Source organism: Myotis lucifugus, unplaced genomic scaffold (assembly GCF_000147115.1).
Source record: "Myotis lucifugus unplaced genomic scaffold, Myoluc2.0 scaffold_1311, whole genome shotgun sequence".
In the NCBI taxonomy this organism is placed as follows: Eukaryota; Metazoa; Chordata; class Mammalia; order Chiroptera; family Vespertilionidae; genus Myotis; species Myotis lucifugus.
In genome coordinates, this window is record NW_005872359.1 from 34107 (window position 1) to 50796 (window position 16690).

Consider the following 16690-nt stretch of genomic DNA (forward strand, 5'->3'; position numbering starts at 1 on the left):
CTTGGCCTTCCTTCTGTCTTCTTTCGAAAAGTATCTATTTAGGTCTGCTGCCCATTTTTTGGTTGGGTTGTTTATCTTCCTTTTGTTAAGTTGTATGAGTTCCCTGTAAATGTTGGAGATTAAACCCTTATCAGAGATAATATTGGCAAATATGTTCTCCCATGCAGTGGGCTTTCTTGTTGTTTTGTTGATGGTTTCTTTTGCTGTGCAGACGCGCTTTTTTTAAAAATATATTTTATTGATTTTTCACAGAGAGGAATGGAGAGAGAGAACTAGAAACGTTGAAGAGAAAGAAACATCGATCAGCTGCCTCCTGCACATCTCCCACTGGGGATGTGCCCGCAACCCAGGTACATGCCCCTGACCGGAATCAAACCTGGGACCTTTCAGTCCGCAGGCCAACGCTCTATCCACTGAGCCAAACCGGCTTCGGCTATACAGAAGCTTTTTATTTTGAAGTAGTCCCATTTGTTTTTGTTTTTTTTTTTAAATCTTTATTGTTCAGATTATTACATTTGTTCCTCTTTTTTCCCCCCATAACTCCCCTCCTTCCAGCTCCCACCCCACCCTCCACCCTCACTCCCCACCCACTGTTTTCATCCATAGGTGCATGATTTTTGTCCAGTCACTTCCCGCATCTCCCACACCCCTTTTCCCCCCAAGAATAGTCAGTCTATTCCCTTTCTATGTCCCTGATTCTATTATAATCACCAGTTCATTCTGTACATCAGGTTATTTATTCACTTGATTCTTAGATTCATTTGTTGATAGATGCATGTTTGTTGTTCATAATTTGTATCTTTACCTTTTTCTTCTTCTTCCTCTTCTTAAAGGATACCTTTCAGCATTTCATATAATACTGGTTTGGCGGTGATGAACTCCTTTAGCTTTTCCTTATCTGTGAAGCTCTTTATCTGACCTTCAATTCTGAATGATAGCTTTGCTGGATAAAGTACTCTTGGTTGTAGGTTCTTGGTATTCAGCACTTTGAATATTTCTTGCCATTCCCTTCTGGCCTGCAAAGTTTCTGTTGAGAAATCAGCTGACAGTCGTATGGGTATTCCCTTGTAGGTAATTGAGTCTTTTTCTCTTGCTGCTTTTAAGATTTTCTCTTTGTGTTTTGCTCTTGGCATTTTAATGATGATGTGTCTTGGTGTGGTCCTCTTTGGATTCCTTATGTTTGGGGTTCTCTGCGCTTCTTGGACCTGTAAGTCCATTTCTTTCTCCAGAATGGGGAAGTTTTCTGCCATTATTTCTTGAAATAGGTTTTCAATATCTTGCTGTCTCTCATCTTCTGGCACTCCAATAATTCTGATATTAGTCCGCTTAAAGCTGTCCCAGAGGCTCCTTACACTATCTTCACACTTTCGGATTCTTTTTTCATTTTGCTTTTCCAGTTGGGTGTTTTTTGTCGAATCTTTGGTTTGATTCTTGTGCTCCTCTGGTCTGCTATTGGGTATAATATTCTTTATTTCAGTCCTTGTATGCTTACTTTCTAATTTCTTTATGGTAGCATCGAGGGTCTTATTATTTTTCGTGAGGCTCTGCACAAATTTATGGCAAGCCCTCAAAATTGCGATTCTTAGCTCCATATCCTCCATTTCTGTCATGTTTTTTTGTCTCCGCATCTTTCATGCCTTCTTGGTGCATCCCCTTGTGGTCTCTGTGCGCAGTCTTGTTCTAGCCAAGCCTTAATTGTTGTAGTTAACATTAGAGGGATTTGACCACCAGGCCGACTGGCTGTAGGAATGAGCTGTTTGGAAAGCGTCTGTCTTCTGGGGAGGCGCTAGTCCAGCCCTTGCCTGAGGCGATCGGCAAATGTCTGTGTGCAGAGCTTGGGCAGGGCGGGATCCACAGGGCGGGGGGAGGGAGCAGTTATGGCCGCTCTCAGTCCGTCCCCAGGGGCTCTGCCTCTCTGTTCTGGCAACCCGGCAACCGCTGCAAACCTCGGAGGGGCCGTAGCCAGACAGTCCCGCTTCTCCCGTTTGAGTATGGGTCCCTAGAGACTCACCCGGATCTGTAGCCCAGAGTCTGAGATTCACTCCTGATTGAAAACGACAACCGCGCCCTCAGCCACCAGCTCGCTTTGCGCGCACACCACCTCACCACCGCACCACCGTACCTTTAAATTTTCCACACTGCGCCTCCTCTGTGCGTCGGAATGCTGTTGTTTTCGCTTCTAGTTGAAGAGTCTCTCCTCAGCCAGCCTTCCTGTGGTTCTGGTTGATGTCCGTTCCGACTTTTAGTTGTATTTTTGAAGTGGTTGTTTACGGCGGCAGTCTCCGCTGTTTACCTATGCCGCCATCTTCGAGAGCTTCCCCCATTTGTTTATTTTCTCTTTCGTTTCCAATGCCCTAGGAGCTGTATCAGTGAAGACATTGCTTCAGCATTTGTCTGAGATTTTGCTGCCTGTGGATTCCTCTAGTAAAGTGATGGCAAACCTTTTGAACTCAGCGTGTCAGCATTTTGAAAAACCCTAACTTAACTCTGGTGCCGTGTCACATATAGAAATTTTTTGATATTTGCAACCATAATAAAACAAAGACTTATATTTTTGATATTTATTTTATAGATTTAAATGCCATTTAACAAAGAAAAATCAACCAAAAAAATGAGTTCGCGTGTCACCTCTGACACGCGTGTCATAGGTTCGCCATCACTGCTCTAGTATTTTTATGTTTTCCTGTTTTATGTTTAAGTCCTTTATCCATTTTGAGTTTATTTTTGTGTATGGTGTAAGTTGGTGGTCTAGTTTCATTTTTTTTGCATGTATCTGTCCAATTTTCCCAACACCATTTATTGAAGACACTGTCTTGACTCTGTTGTATGTTCTTGCCTCCTTTGTCAAACATTAATTGAGCATAGTGGTTTGGGTTGATTTCTGGGTTCTCTATTCTATTTCATTGATCTATATGTCTGTTCTTGAGCCAGTACCAAGCTGTTTTGAGAACAGTGGCTTTGTAATACAGCTTGATATCTGGTATTGAGATCCCACCTACTTTGATCTTCTTTCTCAGGATCGCTGCAGCTATTCGGGGTCTTTTTTTATTCCAGATGAATTTTTTGAATGTTTGTTCTAGATCTGTGAAACATGCCGTTGATATTTTAATGGGAAGTGCATTAAATCTATAGATTGCTTTGGGTAGTATGGACATTTTAATGATGTTGATTCTATCAATCCATGAGCAGAGCCTGTTCTTCCATCTGGTTCTGTCTTCTTCTATCTCTTTTTTCAGTTCCCTATAGATTTCCGTGTATAGGTCTTTTACCTCCTTAGTTAAGTGTATTCCTAGGTATCTTAATTATTATTATTGCGATGGTCAACGAGATTGCTTTTTCAGTCTCTTTTTCGGTAAGTTCACTGTTGGTGTATAGAAATTCCATACATTTCTTGGTGTTAATTTTGTATCCTGCTACCTTGCCAAATTCATTTATTAAGTCTAATAATTTTTTGATGGAGTCTTTAGGATTTTCTCTGTACAGTATCATGTCATTTACAAATATGGACAGTTTTACGTCTTCTTTTCCAATTTGTATGCCTTTTATTCCTTCTTCTTGTGTGATTACAATGGCTAGTACTTCCAGTTGAGTAGGAGTGGTGAGAGTGGGCATCCTTGTCTGGTTCCTGTTCTTAGGGAAAATAGTTTTAGTTTTTGCCCATTGAGTATGATGTTGGCTGTGGGTTTGTTATATGTGGCTTTTATTATGTTGAGATATGATCTTTTATTCCCACCTTGCTGAGTGTTTTTATCAAGAAAGGGTGTTAGATTTTGTCAAATGCTTTTCCTGCATTAATTGATATGACTATGTGATTTTTATGTGTCGGTTTTTTAATGTGATGTATCACGTTTATTGATTTGCGGTTGTTGTACCATCTTTGCATCCCCAGGATAAATCCTACTTGGTCATGGTGTATGATCTTTCTGATGTACTGCTGGATCCAATTTGCTAGAATTTTATTGAGGATGTTGGCATCTGTTCATGAAGGATATTGGCCTGTAATTCTTTTCATTGTGTTGTCTTTATCTGGTTTTGGTATTAGGGTGATGCTGGCTTCATAGAATGAGCTTGAAAGTGTTCCTTCCTCTTGACTTTTTTGGAATAGTATGAGGAACATAGGTTTTAGTTCTTCATTGAATGTTTGGTAAATCTCCCCTGTGAAGCCGTCTGGCCCCGAGCTTTTGTTTGCTGGAAGATTTTTGATGACTGCTTCAATTTCTTCTATAGTTTTTGGCCTATTGTGATTTTTAGATTCTTCCTGATTGAGTATTGGAATGTTGTATTTTTCTAGATATACACTTGTGCCCTCTCTCAGACTAGGACCCCTCAGGAGATAACATGGTATTTTTTAGCAATCCTTTGTATTTCTGTGGGGTCTGATGTAATTTTGCCTCTTTTCATTTCTGATTTTGTTTATTTGGGTCCTCTCTCTTTGCTGCTTGTTGAGCCTCTCTAGAGGTTCCTCAATCTTGTTTATCCTTTTAAAGAACCAGCTCTCGGTTTCAATGATCTTTTGAATTGTTTTTTTGGTTTCCATGTCATTGATTTCTGCTCTGATCTTTATTATCTCCTTCCTTCTGCTCACTCTGGGCTTTTCTTGTTGCTCTTCTTCTAATTCTTTAAGTGGTAGAGTAGATGATTTACTACCATTTTTCTTGTTTTTTAAGGTAGCCTGTAGAGCTATAAACTTCCCTCTCAGGACTACTTTCATTGTTTCTCATAGATTTTGGATTGTTGTGTTTTTATTATCATTAGTTTCCGTGATGCTTTTAATTTCTTCTTTGATCTCTTTGGTAACCCAATCATTGTTTAATAGCATGCTATTCAGCTTCCAAATGTTTGAATTTTTTGGATTGTTTTATTGTAGTTTATTTCTAACTAGAGGCCCGGTGCACAAAAATTTGTGCACTGGGGAGGGGGGTGTCCCTCAGCCCCACTTGTGCCCTCTCTCAGTCTAGGACCCCTCAGGAGATAACGACCTGCTGGCTTAGTCCCACTCCCGGGTGGCAGAGGGCAGGCCCAATCCCTAGGTGCCTGCCCCGCAGCTCCTGGTCGGGCTCAGAGCAGGGCCGATTGGGGAGTTGGGGCACCGCCCCCTGTCATGCACAGAGCAGGGCAGATCAGGAGGTTGCGATGCCACCCTCAGTCACGCTCAGGGTAGGGCCGATTGGGGGGTTGGGGCGCCCCCCCCGTCACACTCAAGGCAGGGTCGAAGGGGAGGTTGCGGTACCACCCCCTGTCACGCACAGAGCAGGGCGGATCTGGGGGTTGGGTCGCTGCCCCCGTCACGGACAGAGCAGTGCCAATTAGGGGGTTGGGAGCTCCCCCCTGTCACGCACAGAGCAGGGCCTATCAGGGGGTTGGGAGCTCCCCCCTATCACGCACAGAGCAGGGCCGATCAGGAGGTTGCGATGCTACCCTCAGTCACGCTCAGGGTAAGGCCGATTGGGGGTTTGGGGCGCCGCCCCCTTTCACACTCAAGGCAGGGTCGGTGGGGAGGTTTGGGCGCCGCCCCCTCTCACCCACAGAGCAGGGCCAATCAGGGGGTTGGGGCACTCCCCCCTGTCACACTCAGGGCAGGGCCGATGGGGAGGTTGTGGCTCCACCGCGTCACACACAGATCAGGGCCCATGGGGGGTTGGGGTGCCACACCCTGTCACACACAGTGCAGGGCCCATCAGGGGGTTGGGGGGCTCCCCCTTATCAGGCACAGAGCAGGGCCGATCATGGGGTTGGTTTGCCTTCCCCTGTCACAAACAGAGCAGGGTGGATAGGGAGGTTGTGGCGCCGCCCCCTGTCACACACAGAGCCGCAGGGCGATCAGGGGGTTTGGGCACTGCCCCCTGTCACGCTACTCCATGGGCGAAGAGGCCTTGTGGCTCCACTGATCCCCCTGCTAGGAAGCCTCGCTGCTCTGCTGATCCCGGTGCTGGGAGGCCTCGTGGATCCACTGATCCCGGTGCTGGGAGGCATATTACCCTTTTGCTATATAGGATAGAGGCCTGGTGCTCGGGTGGGAGCCTGCTGGTTTGCCCTGAAGGGTGTCCTGGATCAGGGTGGGGGTTCCACTTGGGTGCCTGGCCAGCCTGGATGAGGGGATGATGGCTGTTTGCAGCTGGTCAGACCCCCTTCAGGGTGGGGGTCCCCACTGGGGTGCCTGGCCAGCCGGGGTGAGGGGATGATGGCTGTTTGCAGCTGGTCACACCCCCTTTAGTGTGGGGGTCCCCACTGGGGTGCCTGGCCAGTCTGGGTGAGGGGCTGAGGGCCGTTTTCAGGCTGGCAGGTGACTGAAGCTCCCACCCTCTCTTTTTTTCCTTTTTTTTTTATTTTTTATTCTGGGATTTATTTACCTTCTATGGCTGTCACTGGAGCTGAGAGCCGGCTTTAGCTGTGAGACCTCGGCTGCTGAAAGCAGGTTTCTGGGCTTTGTTTACCTTCTGTATTTGAAACTTTGTTGCGACTCCAGCTCTGAGATCCCGGCTGGCTGAAAGCAGGTATCTCGGGTTTTGTTTAGCTTCTATATTTGTAGCAATGTTTCTTAGAGAGCAGCTCAGAGCCCAGCAGCAGCAGGCGGGGAAGCTTGGCTTCCGCCATCACTGGAGCAAGCAAGCCTCCTGTTCGCGTCAGGTGCCTGGCTGCCGGCTGCCATCTTGGTTGGCAGTTAATTTGCATATCGCCCTGATTAGCCAATGGGAAAGGCAGCGAAGTTATGGCTAATTACCATGTTTCTCTTTTATTAGATAGGATGTTATGCCATTGTGGTCTGAGAAGATGCTTGATATGATTTCAATCTTCAATTTGAGGAAACTTTGCTTGTGACCCAATATGTGGTCTATTTTTTAAAATGTGCCATGTGTACTTAGAAGAACATAAATTCCATGGCATTGGGGTGAAATGTTCTGAAGATGTCAATTAAGTCCATCTGATCTAGTGAGTCATTTAGGATTGCTGTTTCTTTGCTGATTTTTTTGTCTAGAGGATTTATCCAGTGATGTCAGTGGTGTATTAAAGTCCCCTATTATGATTGTATTGTTGTCGATCTCTCCTTTGATATCTTCCAGGAGTTTTTTTTAATGTATTTGGTGCTCCTGCATTGGGTGCATATATTTTTATCACGGTTGTCTCCTCTTGTTATATCGTTCCTATTAATATTATGAAGTGGCCATCTTTATCTCTTGTTATGGCCCTTATTTTGAGGTCGATTTTGTCAGATGTAAATATTGCTACCCCGGTTTTTTTATTTCATTTCTATTTTCCTGAAAGATATTTTTCCATCCCTTCACTTTCAGCCTGTGTGAATCCCTTGTTCTGAGGTGTGTCTCATGTAGACAGCATATATATAGGTCATGTTCTTTTTATCCATTCAGCTGCTCGATGTCTTTTGATTGGAGCATTTAGTTCGTTTATGTTTAAAGTTACTGATAGTTATTTGTAGCCATTTTTATTTTTTGTGTCTGTGTTCTTTCTTCCCTTGTTATTTCTTCTTTTTACACCATTCCCTTTAGCATTTCTTGCATTGCTGGCTTGGTAGTGATAAACTCCCTTAGCTTTTTTTTTTGTATGTGAAGATCGTTATTTCCCCTTCAATTTTCAATGATAGCCTTGCTGGAGAGAGTGTTCTTGGATTTAGTCCCTTTCTTTGTATCACTTTGTAAATTTCCTTCCATTCTTTTCTGGCCTGATGTGTTTCTGTTGGGAAGTCATTAGATAATCTAATGGTTTAGAGCCCTTGTACGTAACTTTCTGTTTCTCTCTTGCATCCTGTATGATTCTCTCTTTGTCCTGAACTATTGCCATGGTAATTATGATGTGTCTTGGTGTGGGTCTTTTCAGGTTCATCTTGTTTGGGACTCTGTGCTTGCATGACTATTTTCTTTTCCACATCAGGGAAGTTTTCTTTTTTTTTCTAAATATATTTCATTGATTTTTTACAGACAGGAAGGGAGAGGGATAGAGAGTTAGAAAAATTGATCAGATGCCTCCTGTGCACCCCCCACTGGAGATATACCTGCAAACAAGGTACATGCCCTTCACCGGAATAGAATCCGGGACTCTTCAGTCCACAGGCTCTAGCCACTGAGCCAAACTGGTCAGGGCCAGGGAAGTTTTCTGACATTATTTCTTCAAATGGGTTTTCTAACCATTGTTCCTCTTCCTGTTGTTCTGGCACCCCTATTATTTGTATGTTGATCGTTTCATGTTGTCCCATAGCTCCCTTAGGTTCTCCTGCTGTCTTTTAATTTTTTTTTCCAATTTCAGTTCAGTTTGGTTGTATTCTGCTTCCCTGTCTTCTAATTCACTAATTTGGTCTTCCACTTCTCCTACTCTACTGCTGAAACATTACATGGTATTTTTTATTGCAGCTATGTCATTCTTTATTTCTTCTTGATTCTTACATAAGTTATTGATTTTTTTCATCCATCCTGTTTATGAACTTATGATGCTTATTCTGAATTCTTTTTCTGACATATTGCATGCCTCTGTTCTACTTAGCTGCTTATCTGGTGATGCCTCCTTTTCTTTCCTTTGGGGGTTTCTTTGTGTACCCATTTTTTATCTCACCGACAGATCTAGATATGGATTCTTGCAGGGCCTGTTCCTTGGGTGGCAGTGGCTCCTCGGGCTGCATTTGCCCACTGGGCCTTCACGGCAGCAGCTGCTTCTCAGTTGGCAGTGGCTCCTATAGTGGGGGCTGCAGTGGTGGCTCCTGGCTCCTCTGGTGGGTGGGGGAGGGCTGCTCGCACAGCTGCTGCTCCTCGGCTGCTCAAGAGGCTGCTGCTTCTCGGATGGGGGCAGGCTGCGCATGCTACTGCTCCTCAGACGGTGGCGGGCTACTTGCGTGGCTGTTGTTCCTTGGACGGGGGTGGACTGCTCACGTAGCTGCTACTCCTTTGATGGGGGCTGGCTGCGCGTGGCTGCTGCTCCTCGGACTGGGCAAAGATTTCTTTATATACCCGGTGAAATTTAGAGGTAATTGTGATGATCCAGATATTTAAGGGTTACAGTGACAATATCTTGTTAGGAGTCCTCTTATCAGATGTCTGGATAGCCATGACTCCTTTAGCACCCAGCTGGCGGGAGGCTCCCTGGCGCCCAGCAACCGCTGCACACTATGGGCGAGGCCAGAGGGTAGAATGCTTGCTGGCCTAGCAATAGCCTCACACTCTGCACCAGGACTGGCTTTCATGCTGTGGCCACTGTGGGAGGTGTTGTCATAAGGACAGAGGTTGTCACGTAGAGTGTGGTGGAGAAATAATCATTTTGCACTGGCAAATACCTTCAAAAAATGAGTGACCTGAGGTTAATTGGAGGCCGAAGAGTAATTCAAATGACAAGAGTCTAGGGTTGGTACATACACCTTTTCTAAACTCTCACCAGGATGTTGTTGTGACCTTCAGTGTGGCCTGGCTGTGGGGAGTTGAAGTTCGTTTTGTGGATTAGCTTAGAGCAGTGATGGCGAACCTTTTGAGCTCGGTGTCAGCATTTGGAAAAACCCTAACTTAACTCTGGTTGCCGTGTCACATATAGGAATTTTTTGATATTTGCAACCATAGTAAAACAAAGATTTATATTTTTGATATTTATTTTATATATTTAAATGCCATTTAGCAAAGTAAAATCAACCAAAAAATGAGTTCATGTGTCACCTCAGACATGCGTGTCATAGGTTCGCCATCACTGGCTTAGAGGCTTGAGTGAGACTCACTGGGCATGGTGCAGAGGGCCATCGGGGCTGGGACTTGAGTGAAGGTTAAGTGAGGGATGTTGGCTGTGACTAGTGAAGGGACATCAAGTGCAGCATAACAGGAGATGGGCTGTGGATATCTGAGATCTGATTGTTCTTAACAGTTGGGGTTGAAGGGAAAAAAAACAGTCATGGAGAGAGGCCTACATAGCACCACTCAAGGCTGCCACTATGAGTGTGGACTATCAGATACTGGGCAGTACGTGATCCTGATTCAGTTTGGCAACCGTCCTCTGGACCACACATGCTGAGTAATAAGTAAAGGCCGGGAGATGAGTATGGGGGCAGGAGCTGTGGAAGTGCCGGTTTGAGAGAGGTGTGGTAGATGGAGTGATGTGCACTTGGAGAGGGAATGTGAATTCATGGCCACAGCACCATGACATTGACATAAGAGTGAATGAAGGAAGAGTCCATTTCTGGTGGTGCCTGGATGGAACAGTAAGGTCAATTTTAGGGTAATTGCCTGTAAAGAGGGGTGTGTGTGTGCCACATTCTAGGTTAAGAGCTTAGGTGCCATTTAACTAACCACCTGCTTTTTGTTGTTGGGAGTGACACACTGGTTGATGGGAATGAGATAGCATTCATCAGTGTTACTCAGGCTTGTAAATCTCCACTGGCATGGGTAAGGGTGAAGGGTAAGAGAGAAATAGATTATGGAGATGGGGACCTATATTTTTGGAAAAGAGGTGATTAGGAAATAATATATCCACGCCACGACAATTTGCACTACCTTTGAAGTTGTGCGTCTGGGAAAGAAGCTGTGTGAGAGAAGTGTTGTTCAATAAGAAGACAGTGGCTTTGGTGGGATGAAGGCCTGGTATTTTCTCGGATGTGAAGCGTGCAAAGAGCACATGGGTGGGGAATATGACAGACTTATAATCTTAGGAGTGAATCTGATCATGGGCTGTACTGTCCCCATTATGACAGGATGTGAACTTTGAGGACGTGGCCATTGCCTTCTCTGAAGTGGAGTGGGTGATCCTGGATGATGCTCAGAGACTTCTGTACTACGATGTGATGCTGGAAGTGTTTGCCCTTGTATCATCTGTAGGTAAGACCTTCACATTCTCCCAGTGTCCTGAGGTGATGTCCTCTCTTTCTTTACACCTCAGGCGTAGCTTTCTGTCTCCCACAGCCAGAACATGGCCTCTGCTAATGTCCCCCTCTGTCCTGTCAAATGTGCTGTGGCTGCCAGGGATGAGCTGGATGGGAGCCCTGAGTAAAGGACTCCAGGAACATCCCTAACACCCGTAACCTCAAAAAGTACAGGAAGTGTCAGGGAGTCAAGAGCCTAGCGTGAGTTTAATGGGTCCCAGCTTGCACTTTCTCTTCATGGGAGGCTGACAGTGTCCACATGCATGGCTTCTACTTCTGCCCTCTTTCTCTTGGTACACGTTCTTGTGCCACATTATGGTCTTTACCTACATAAACCATGGGCTGTTTTGGTAAGGCCCCCATTCAAATGTATGTAATATTCTCTTCCCTGAATACTATAGCAAGCTGTTTAGCTCTGGCCCAGTGCAGACTACTCACTTCTTCATCAACTGTTCATCTGCATTGGTGCCTCTGCAGTAATCTGCAACGTTGACTTGTACATGTGATATGTGCATAGATGTGCTAATTAGTCCTTGAAACCAGCTACTCCTTTATTGAATTTTACTTGGAGTAAGACCTAATCAACTTCTTCCACAGCCCCCCCCACCCCCCATCCCCGGTAAACAATACGTGCAGAATGCTGTTAGTTGAAGGATGGGCTGGAGATCCATATTCTCATCCATGTGGTGCTTGCCATGTTTGTGTCATATTTCTGGTGAGGCCTCCCTGTTTGTGATCTTCATTAGCGTAGAAAGTCACAAGAGCCTGTTATTAATCCTTCCTGCACATCTCTTATTTTCAGACAATTGCATGGAACCAACGTGTGATGTGTAACACACTCTTGCAATGGGACTTCCCCCTGCCACCAGATTCAACATTCATTTCCTCACCATTTCTCACTTTTCAGGTTGTTGGCATAAAATGGAAGATGAGGAGGCCTGTTCTGATCAGCGAGTATGTATACAAGGCAAGTCACAGGTCAGGACTTCTAAGACAGCTCCAGTCACCCATAAGAACCATCTCTGTAAGCGGTGTTTCTCTCTGTTACAACATATTTTTCACCCGACTGGGTCACATGCAGCATACTTTGAGCAGAAAGCCTTCTGTAGCGACGCATGTGTTGGAGAATTCTGTTTCAGTGTAAACCCTCACCAGCAACAAAAGAATGAATGTGGAGAGGGGCACTGGAAAGAAGCTATGGACAGGGCCTCTTTTGTGAGCAGGTGCAGCTTCTCCTTCCCTTCGGTGCCTTCAACCAGCAGGGAGGTTGGGGAAGACTTGCAATCCAACTCAGAGCTTCCCCAGCACCAGGCCACTCTCAACACTGAGGAGCTACACTGTGGCAGTGAGATTTCACAGGAATTTCTCCATGGAAAAAGTCATCACCGGTGGGATGAATGTGGAAACGCTGCCAGCCACAACCTGAAAGTTGTTCAGTGTCAGGGTGTGTGTTCTGGAGAACTGATTTATGAGTGTAACAGGTATAGGAAAGTGTTTAGACGAAACTTTAACGTCATTCGACATAGAGTTCACACTGGAGAAAAGCAGTATCAGTGTAATGAATGTGGGAAGTTCTTCAGAAAAAGACCTTCACTTGTTAGACACCAGAGATTCACACTGGAGAGAAGACATATGTGTGCAAACATTGTGGGAAGTCTTTCAGTTACAACTGTAACCTCAAACGACACAACAGAGTTCACACAGGAGAAAAGCCATATAAGTGCAGTGATTGTGGGATATCCTTTCGTCAGAAGACCCACCTCGTGGAACACCTCAGAGTTCACACTGGACTTAAACCATATGAGTGCAGACATTGTGGGAAATCCTTCAGCTCCAAGTCTAACCTTAAACAACACAACAGAGTTCACACAGGAGAAAAGCCATATAAGTGCAGTGAATGTGGGATGTCCTTTCATACAAGGACTCAGCTCACTAGACACCTCAGAGTTCACACCGGAGAGAAGCCGTATGAGTGTAGAGAATGTGGGATGTCCTTTCGTACAAGGGCTCAGCTCAATGTACACCTCAGAGTTCACAGTGGGGAGAAGTCATATGAGTGTAGAGAATGTGGAATGTTCTTTCGTACAAGGGCTCAGCTCACTGTACACCTCAGAGTTCACACTGGACAGAAACCATATGAGTGCAGACATTGTGCGAAATCCTTCCGTTCCAAGTCTAACCTCAATCGACACAACAGCGTTCACACAGGAGAAAAGCCGTATAAGTGCAGAGAATGTGGGACGTCCTTTCGGACAAGGACTCAGCTCACTGTACACCTCAGAGTTCACACTGGACAGAAAACATATGAGTGCAGACATTGTGGGAAATCCTTCAGCTCCAAGTCTAACCTGAAACAACACAACAGCGTTCACACAGGAGAAAAGCCATATAAGTGCAGAGAATGTGGGATGTCCTTTCGTACAAGGGCTCAGCTCACTAAACACCTCAGAGTTCACACCGGAGAGAAGCCATATGAGTGTACAGAATGTGGGATGTCCTTTCGTACAAGGGCTCACCTCACTAGACACCTCAGAGTTCACAGTGGGGAGAAGCCATATGAGTGTAGGGAATGTGGGATGTCCTTCCGTTCCAAGTCTAACCTCAAACAACACAACAGCATTCACACAGGAGAAGAGCCATATAAGTGCAGAGAATGTGGGATATCCTTTCGTACAAGGACTCAGCTCACTAGACACCTCAGAGTTCACACCAAAGAGAAGCCATATGAGTGTAGAGAATGTGGGAAGTCCTTTCGTACAAGGGCTCACCTCACTGTACACCTCAGAGTTCACACTGGAGAGAAACCATATGAGTGCAGACATTGTGGGAAATCCTTCCGTTACAGGTCTAACCTCAGACAACACAACAGCGTTCACACAGGAGAAAAGCCATATAAGTGCAGAGAATGTGGGATGTCCTTTCGTATGTGGGATTACCTCATTAAACACCTCAGAGTTCACACTGGAGAGAAGCCATATGAGTGTAGAGAATGTGGGAGGTCCTTTCGTACAAGGGCTCACCTCACTAGACACCTCAGAGTTCACACTGGAGAGAAGGCACATGAGTGTACTGAATGTGGGAAGTCTTTTAGCCAAAAATCCAGCCTTAATAAACATCTGAGAGTTCACACTGGAGAGAAGTGTTAAATGTGCAGGGAATGTTTCCTTTTATTCACTTAGAATAACAACAATGAAGGAGACTCTTTGCGACCTATTTTCCTGAATTTAAACCCCTTTTAATGGGACATACACTCTTCTAGAGTCCTCATGTTTCCAGTACAGGTGAAGCTTAAACGAGGTGCATTGCACTTTAACATGCCCAGGTCTTCTACCCGATTGATCTGTGGCTGAAGAGATTTCCCCTCTACCACCTGGCTCGCCTGAAGAGTGTGTATCAGTCCCAACCACGGCGTGCTCAGGGGAAATGTATTCTGTGTTGTCACTTGTGCTTGAGAACATTAGGAACCCTCCGCTCCTGATAGGATCTTCATTTGTCTCCGAGGAGGTAATGCGCCTGACCCAGGGTTCATACAGGGCACCTTCCTCAGCTAAGAAGTGCGGCCTCTGTCCGGGACATGTGGTTCTCACATTATGCTGTGTTGAATTGTTTCAAATTCTGATTCACCAACCTGCAAACCGCCTTGTCCTGTTTTCTGGTTTGTGATCTTTAGTAAAGGTATTTTTTCTTTAGTACCTTTAATTTTCTTGGTTATATTCACCCCCAGGGATGATTATCAAGCACTATTGTGGTCTACGTTGTATAATTTACAGATATTGTGTGGATCCCAACGTTTCTGTGCTTTAGGAGGGACAGCATAGTGCCAGGAAATCACTCTTTGACCAATATTGGCTTTTAGTGCATTGTTGCCCACGGCCTTGAAATAAAGACTGCGTGACTTTGTGGTTCTTGTTTGCAGGTTTGATCCTGGCCCCTATGGAGCTTTGTAGGAGGCATCTAATTTTTCCTCCTCTCTCACATTGATGTCTCTCCCAGTCTTTCCCTTCCTCTCCCCCTTCCCTTGCACTCTGTCTGAAAATCAATGGAAAAATATCCTCAGGTGAGGATTACCAAAAAATCCAAACATTCACCCTGGTGCCCTGAGATGGGGCCTCTGCCGGCACCACCCACCTTTGCTCACTCCTGCCTTTTCTTGGGATGTTCCCACTGCAGGTGGGCTCACTGTGCCCTTCCCAGTGTTTGGCAGAGAGGCAAGGCCCTGGGAGGGAATGGGGTTCTGTGTGTGCTTGAGATGCACTGGCCAGGGCTCTTCTGTCTCGATCCAGAGGTCTCTCCAGCCTGCTCCTCCCCACCCGCCAGGCACCTGGCCTGCTGCAAATGAACCTACTTCTGTATCTTGGAGAAGCCCCCTGATGCTATGGGCCCTGAAATCAGTTCACCTTTAGAAAATCCTGCCTCCCGCCAACCCATTCACACCCCTGAGACCCACTGGTGTTTACGTCTCTCTTTTTTTTCATTTTAGGGATTATTTTGCACTTTATTAAAAATACGGCACACCTCTCCCCTACCCCTTCACCCATCCGTCCTGGAGGTAGCATGGATTCTCCAGGATATGGTTTTGTTTATTTTCAATGGTGGGAACATTCTGTAATACAAGCATTTCCAGAAGGAGAGGATTGGTCTCAATATAATTCCACATTTGGAGGATGATTTGTGGTTGGTGTGCCCCCGCCCCTAAGTTTTGCCTGTGCATGGAAGACCTGAAATGAGGGCATAGTTCCGGATTCTGGGGAATAGTGTGCTGCTGGGGGGTGCGGTTGAGGGGGCAGAGAGTTTGGGTGCCTGTGAACATGTTCCTGCCAGCTCATGGTCCAGGTTCCTTGAGCGGGTGGGCTGAGGGAAGGCTGTATGGATGAGAACTTGAATCAGGCTGGATGGAGGCTCAGCAGCCATGGGTGGGCATAAGAAACACATATAAAGACTATGGCTTTGGATACTGTTGAGCTGAACTGTTTCAGATTCCCCAAATACAGAGTCCCCTGTACTTGGGAACTGGCATCTAGTGGAGGACAGTACACAATGGACCAGGATACCTGTGAGAGGTGACAGCAGCGATGGGGGGAGGTGAAACCAGCGTTGGTCAGTGGGGGTCTTCACTGAGGAAGTCTGGGAAGGGTTGGCAGGCTCCAGGTGGGAGCCTGCCCTGTGCATTTGCGAGCTGTTCGGAGGTCACTCTGGCTGGTTTTAACAGCAAGGATCAGAAAGTGGTAAAAAATAAAATAAAATAAATGGTGGCCGAATAGGCTGATGTATTGTACATCTCATCCTGAGCCAAACTGGAAATACAACTAAATCAAAGAGCACCCACTTGTTATTAACAAATTACATGCAGCTCAGCAGACAATTTACAATCAGGAAAGATGCCCAGGGAATGGCTAGAACTGGAAAGTGGACTTGACAGACACAGAATGAGGTGCCGTAAAAACTGACCCTACAGAAATACAAGGGACTGTAAGAAAATACTATGACGGACATAATTCCAACAAACAGGACAACCTGGACAAAATGCCCATATTCTTAGAAAAATACAACCTTCCAAAACTCATTCAGGAAGAATCAGAAAACCTGAAAAGACCAATAACTACCAATGAAATTGAAGCAGTAATTAAAACAAAAAACTCCCAGCAAAGAAAAGGTCTGGTCCAGATGGCTTACTGAAACAGTTTTACCAAACATTCAAAGAACTAACAACTATACCCCTCACACCATTCCAACAAATCCAAGAGTATACAACACTTCCAAGCTCGTTTCACAAAGCCAGCATTATCCTAATTCCAAAACCAGATAAAGATATGGCAAAGAAAAAGAACCACACGTCCTAACCAGTTGCTC

The 16690-nt window shown here is 45.4% G+C and overlaps 1 protein-coding gene across 1 annotated transcript in view; it reads left to right on the forward strand.

Annotated features, from left to right (window-relative positions):
- Positions 1 to 16073, forward strand: part of LOC102424595 (zinc finger protein 345-like) — a 19551-nt gene extending 3478 nt beyond the window's left edge. Inside the window, exons 2-5 of the mRNA XM_023748363.1 lie at positions 301 to 350; positions 10673 to 10796; positions 11748 to 12352; positions 12442 to 16073. Coding sequence (XP_023604131.1) covers positions 301 to 350; positions 10673 to 10796; positions 11748 to 12352; positions 12442 to 13986 — 2324 coding nt within the window. The 3' untranslated portion in view covers positions 13987 to 16073. The remainder of the gene's footprint in view (positions 1 to 300; positions 351 to 10672; positions 10797 to 11747; positions 12353 to 12441) is intronic.
- The last annotated feature ends 617 nt before the right edge of the window (positions 16074 to 16690 follow it).